We start from the raw sequence: 6,696 nt of genomic DNA, 5'->3' as shown, positions 1-6,696 counted from the left end.
CCGAAAATGAAAATTCAATCGAGAGCATAAAGAGACGTTCCCAAATGTAGGTAGCTCAACAACCACACTGAACCATCTACTCCCAACCCATCTTAGCCACAGTGGAGTAGAACATCCCATAAGGACTCTGTGAGGACATTAACAAAAGGGTTAATCAAGGTTCTTACACTACAGGAAAACCTGAGGCTGCACACCAACCATGTGACTCACACTTCACAGTCTCACATCTATCGTTGACATCACTATCTAACACAATCTTCTTAACGTAGACCAGGGCATTTATTATCACAGATCACCACAGAAACTCTGCAGTGACTTCCTCCCAGCCGTGGCCTTAACCTGATCTACAGAGTCACTTTTAGAGTTAAGAAAGTTAACATCAGTCAAAGAAGAGGAGCTATGAGGGATGAAATTTATGCAAATTCCGGATTTACTGCAGACAACAGAAGAAATTCAGACAGCAGTGGATATTCATATGAAGACATTAATGACATAGAAACTCCTCAGACCAGGAAGGGCGAAAGGGACTCCGGCACAGTAACTGCAGAGAACACACAGATTAAAAATGCTGATAAAGTGGATAAAACCTCTCTCACACATACAGCAAGTCCTCAGTACAGAGGTAAGTCTAAGCTTTTACTGGAATTTTTTTACTCAACTATGTATTACTTTGCTAGACCCACACTAAAATGTATCGTCAACCAGCTTTAATCAGTGACCAAAAGGAATTCTCTTTTTTCTTTGAAGGTGATCTGAAATGTGGTCCATGTTTTTATATGTAACGCTGATCACGATAAAATAGTGAGAACGATGATTTCTTTGAGGACTGTTTGGCCTCACAACGCCCTGTCTGTACCTCTCGACCATTCATGGCTTTTTTCAGAACTGTCTTAAAACAGTGTCTCAGGAATCGGTCAGCATGTTCATAACCATTTAATGCAATAGTTTTTGTGGTGAAGCTCTGAAAGAGATTCAGAGTCTTCAGACTCCTGGTTCCTATCACCACCACTGTGAACAATTCTTAGTTGGTAGGTTTCTGTAGAATGGAGCATTTCAAACCAAACCTCTCAGAATGACTCTGTTTACATCTCAATGATTGATTTACACGGAAAACGGGTGGAGTTCGCCTTTAAATATGCAGCAGTTCTCATAGCTAAGAAAAAAAAGACCAAACAGAAAGAGGGCTGAGTAATCATTACTATATATAGTCATGGTATACATGCACATTTGTGCAGACGCACACAAAAAGAGGAAATCTGCATGAATGTAAGTAGCTCTGAACAACCACAAGAGGGAGCCATTCAGCTGATAACTGATGGCAGTCTAAGCCTTTAAAAAACAGAAGTATGACATGAGAAGTACAGCCTCGCTCAGTGTGGCTCACTCTCTGTATCTCCCGGCAGCACTGAAGTATCAGTCTAATGCCCTGTAGGGGCTCCATGACCATGACAATCAAGTGGCACCATACAGATTAAGACAGGCTGAACTTGATGCACTAGCCTCCTATTTTCTTTACTCTTCCAACTTAAAGAGTGCAACAGTTACACGCTAACACCTGCACTAGGGTCGGAATAGAACAGCTACATCATTAAGGTGGAATGGGAAATGAAAATAATGAGCTAACTTCAGCTTTTCAGCTTCATCTAAACTCTATCCACCGTATGAGACTCCATACAGCAGCAAACCGGGACCATCTCACATGAGGTGAGGGCCGCTGGTTTAACTGCTTAATTACATAAGATATGTAAGATTTATAGCTTGAATGTCCTGTGCTTATACGTTAGCTCTCAGTAGCTGGCCCAGAACTCTATTAGCCCAGGAATTCTCCAGACTCTCTATTACCCACTTCTGCATTGCCATAGCCTGTTCCCGTAGCTGTCTATCTATTCCAACACTTACACCCTGTGGTGACACCAAACAGTGACATTTGCCCAATGAAAATGATAAAAATTGCTGCCATGGTGGAATCAAAAATGTTTATGGTCCTTTCATATCTTGCCTTTGATGCAAGGAAGTAATGTTAGATGTTTGCTTTGACTTTTTCACATAACATCTTAATAAATATTTATTCTTCATTGATTGGGCCTGGCCCTGCAATGGACTGGCGACCTGTCCAGGGTGTCCAGCACTCCCACAACCCAGAAAGAGAAGCGGCTTAGAAGATCTTATAGACTCATCTTTATCATATTATATATACAGTGCTGTGAAAAAATATTTGCCCCAAAATTATTTTCCCAATTTCTTCTATTTTTGCATATATCTCACACATGAATGTTTAAGGTCTTCAAACTGATTTTAATATTAGACAAAGTTAACCCAAATAAAAAGAAAATGCTGTTTTTTAAATGATTTAATTTATTGAAGCAAAAATACTACCTGGCCCTATGTGAAACAGCAATTCCCCTCTTACCTACTAAATCAACCAGTTAACCAAATTCAGCTGGGGAAGTAATTACTTTTTCACACAGGTGATAGATTTTTAGTAGACTTTTATTTATCTTCAATGAATAGAACGATCATTTAAAAACTGCATTTTGTGTTTTCCCAGCTTGTCTTTATCTTATATTAAAATTAGTAAAAAGATCTGAAACATATCTGACGCATGGGTGGGGCAAATATTGCATAATAGTCATAAATGAAGGTATTTCAGTAAATGTACAAGACATTTTATTTATATTACATTGTTTCCACTCAATGTTATTGTTTTCAGGATGCTACAGACTGACTGCAGTGTGTCTGGGGCTGCTGTGTGTTCTCCTGCTGATTGGGATCACAGTGCTGTGGATCAGTTACAGCAACCTGACCATAGAGAAAGACCAGCTACAGACCAGCTACACCAACCTGACTATAGAGAGAGACCAGTTAGAGAGACGATTTCTGGAAGTGACCAATGAAAGAGATCAATTGAAGACCAATTACACCACTGTGAGTCATCAACTCCAGAATCAGAGAGAGTGTCTTACAACCGTCTCCAAGTTGGGTGAGCAAATTGTCTCTAACATTTAAGATGCTTAACTCTGTTTGGAGGAACTAAGTCAAACTGAATTTCTAAGCAATTTCCTCATCCAGGATTATATCAAAATTGAAAATGATCAAAACTTTGATTACTGCACTCTCACAAAAACATGAAAAAAGAGTGTATCATGTCCAAAACATCATAAAATAAGTTCCAAACCATCATGTAATTGCAGAGAGAAGAGCTAATAAGTATTAGGTTATTTAGCATAATAATAGCTCTGTTCACCACAGCACAGGTCTAATTCTGGTCCAGCTGTAGACATGAGTTTAGATTCAAATCTGAGAGAGTAATACAGAGCACCTAGTCTTGGAAGGACAGAAAAGCCAAAATGTAAACTATTCTGTGGTGTCTGGATCTGTACCATGTTGGCTAAGCTAACAGGCCAAATAGTGCCTCAAACCAAGTCCAGGTTAGAACCCAACTAACTGGTGCTCTGCTGACACAGGTGTAGCAAATATAAACTGTTGTTGAAGTGCCGGAAAGCTGTCACAATGTTTACTTTGGTGGGGATGTAGCTATTAGCCAGCAGATGTCTGGAATTTATGAATGTGTATGTACTGGTATAGATTCAGCAGGGATGTACATTAAAAATATCAGACAGCTATCTTCCCTCAATTCCCACATCAGTGTATCCCAAGATGCAAAAAATACCAGTTAAGTAATCCTTTTTTATGTGGGGAATAATTACCAAATATCCAAGAAAACTGACTGACTGCTGTGCAAAAAAATAACTGATATTAAAGTGTAAAATGAATCTCTGTGTTTGTGTGTGTGTTCAATTCATAGTGAAGGCAACACAGCAGGGTTGGATATTTTTCAACACCAGTCTTTACTACATCTCTCCTGAGAAGAAGATCTGGAGTGAGAGCAGACAGGACTGCAGAAACAGAGACGCAGACCTGGTGATCATAAACAGCAAAGAAGAACAGGTGAGAGAGAGAGAGAGAGAGAGAGAGAGAGAGCAAGAGAGACAGTGTGGTCATTTACATCTGACCATACGAGCACAAGTATGTGTGGAGTAAGATAAGTTTTCTGTCTGTTACTGAGAATGTTCACCTGGTTGTTCACAGGATTTTACTGAACGACAGAGACGAGGACAGAGAGCTTGGATAGGTCTGACTGACAGTGAGAAAGAGGGGGTCTGGAAATGGGTGGACGGCTCAGCACTGACCACCAAGTAAGAGATCACTTAACTTGGGATGATGGTCAGTCCTCACTGCTCTGATAAACACAGTGGATCCTCTGATTCTTTCTTTCAGGTTCTGGAGACCCTCTGAACCCAATGGTGCAGCAAATGAGGCCTGCGTCATAATTGGTGAGGGGTCTGATCATGTAAACAACTGGGCTGATTACCCCTGCAGACACACGTTTGTTGGGATTTGTGAAAAAAGTGTTTTTAGAGGGGTTTTAGAATAAATGGCAACAAATATCAGGAATATCATATATGTTTGGATGAGGGGATATTTATCTGAATGATCACCAGTATATGAGTGAACAGCAGCACATTTGTATTTAATTCATGAATGTCACTCTTTTAATTACAACCCCATTTCCAAAAAAATGAGATGCTGTGCAGAATATAAATATAAATATATAAATATATATATATATATATAATGCTATGAAGTGCAAATCATGTAAACCATATTTCTGAAGGAAAATACAAAGTAAAAAGACAACATATCAAATGTTGAACCTGAGAAATGTTATTGTTTTTTGAAAAATATATGCCCATTTTGAATTTAAGACCAACATGTTCCAAAAAAGTTGGGACAGGGGGCATGTTTACCACTGTGTTTCATTATCTCTTCTTTTAACAACACCGGTCTGGACTGCAGTCAGGTCAGTTTATCACCTGGACTCTTTTAATACGGAGCAATGCTGTTGTAATACATGCAGGATGTGGTTTGACATTCTCTTGCTGAAATAATCAAGGCCTTTCCTGAAAATTATGTAGTCTAGATGGCAGCACATGTTGCTAAAACATGTACATATCATTCAGCATTCATGAAGCCTTCACATATGTGTGTCACCCATGCCATGTGCACTAATGCACCCCTGTACCATCATGGCTTTTGAACTGTGCACTGATAATAAGCTGAGTGAGCCCAGAGGACACGGTATCCATGATTTCCAAAAAAATTGATTCATCAATCAAAAGTTGATTGATTCATCAAACCACAGGACACTTTTCCACTTCCTCTCAGTCCATTTTAAATGAGCTCAGGCCCAGAGAAGGTGGCAGCATTTCTGGATCCTGTTTGTATAAGGTTTCTTCTTTACATTTTAGAGCTTTGATTTGCATTTATGGATGCAGCCACGAAGTGTTTTCATAGACAGTGGTTTGCAGAGGTGTTTCTGAGCTCATGCAGCGATTTCCACTAAAGAATCATGTCTGTTTTTAATGCAGTGGCCTTTTTTGGCCTTGGCCCTTGCACACCGAGATTTCTCCAGATTCTCTGAATCTTTTAATGTTATTATGAACTCCAGATGATGAAAAGCAGAAGTTATTCGCTATTTTATGTTAAGAAGTGCTATTCTTGAATTGTTGCGCTATTTGCTTTGCAGTCTTTGATAGAGTGATGAACCCCTCTTCATCTTTTGTAAGACTCAGCCTCTCTGGGATACGTTTTTATAGCCCATCAGATTACTGACCACAAGGTGTGTTTTTACCATCACACAACTTTGCCAGCCTTTTGTTCCCCCATCCCAACTTTTTGAAATGTGCTGTGGGCATCAAATTAAAAATGGGCAATTAAAAAAACAAAAACAATAAAATTTCTCGGTTTTAACATTTGATACGTTGTCTTTATACTATTTTCAATTAGTTAAGTTAGGGTGTAAATGATCTGCACATCACTGCATTTTTTTTAATTTATATTTTGCACAGCGACCCAACTCTTTTGGAAATGGGGATGTACATTTGACCTGTGTTTGAATTATTTATTCTTGCCTATTCAAAAATATCAAAATTGTATAAGGGTGTTATAAATGATGGCAAATTTACAATATACCACTTTCTTCTGATAGCTTTGAAATACCAAACTCGTTTTTTTGAAGTAGAGTCATATTGAAACCATCCTCAAAATGAAGGGGAGCTCCCTGATAGAAAAACCAGCTTGGACCACCATGGCTGGTCGCCAGCAAAATCAGCATACATTTGTTGTGTTTTGGATGCTGGTATGCTGTTCAACCAGCATGACCATGATGGTTGGCCAATTAAACCAGCACCTGACTAGCACTAGGCCAGCATAAGCCAGCATAAGCCAGCATATAATGCAAGCTGGTCTCTGCTGTTTTTTGAACTGAATTCATCCTTTCTAATAGCACTTTAATCAATTTTCTAGAAATGTACAGTCCAGTCTTTAATAACTTAATTTTAAGATTCTGAGAAAAAAGGGGTCACATTCATTTAAAGAGACACAGCTGATAGTTACGCTGACCACACCCAGATTTACTAACGAGGGATTGCAGAATTAAAGCGTCACCTTGAATCTGGGGTAACATCAGTTAATATGTTTGGGATTTAATCGATTATGAGAAGCAAAAAATTCAACCAACTTCACTATTGCACTGCCTTTTTTATCTCAGGATAGAATCTATTGCATATTATTTGTATATTTTTAATTGTATAATTTGAAAGTAAGCCTCTCAAAATGAACAGAAGACAAAAAGTG

At 38.8% G+C, this 6,696-nt stretch overlaps 1 protein-coding gene across 1 annotated transcript; it reads left to right on the top strand.

Annotated features, from left to right (window-relative positions):
- The first annotated feature begins 345 nt into the window (after positions 1 to 345).
- Positions 346 to 4,553, top strand: LOC108411549 (C-type lectin domain family 4 member K-like). Its single transcript, XM_037532900.1, has 5 exons — positions 346 to 622; positions 2,711 to 2,980; positions 3,806 to 3,948; positions 4,090 to 4,196; positions 4,279 to 4,553. The coding sequence occupies exons 1-5, from the start codon at positions 400 to 402 to the stop codon at positions 4,433 to 4,435; spliced, it is 900 nt and encodes a 299-aa protein (XP_037388797.1). The 5' UTR covers positions 346 to 399; the 3' UTR covers positions 4,436 to 4,553.
- The last annotated feature ends 2,143 nt before the right edge of the window (positions 4,554 to 6,696 follow it).

This window comes from Pygocentrus nattereri, chromosome 22, assembly GCF_015220715.1.
Source record: "Pygocentrus nattereri isolate fPygNat1 chromosome 22, fPygNat1.pri, whole genome shotgun sequence".
Classification (NCBI taxonomy): domain Eukaryota; kingdom Metazoa; phylum Chordata; class Actinopteri; order Characiformes; family Serrasalmidae; genus Pygocentrus; species Pygocentrus nattereri.
The sequence above is the reverse complement of the archived record's forward strand: the minus strand, read 5'-3'. Positions and strand labels throughout refer to the sequence as shown.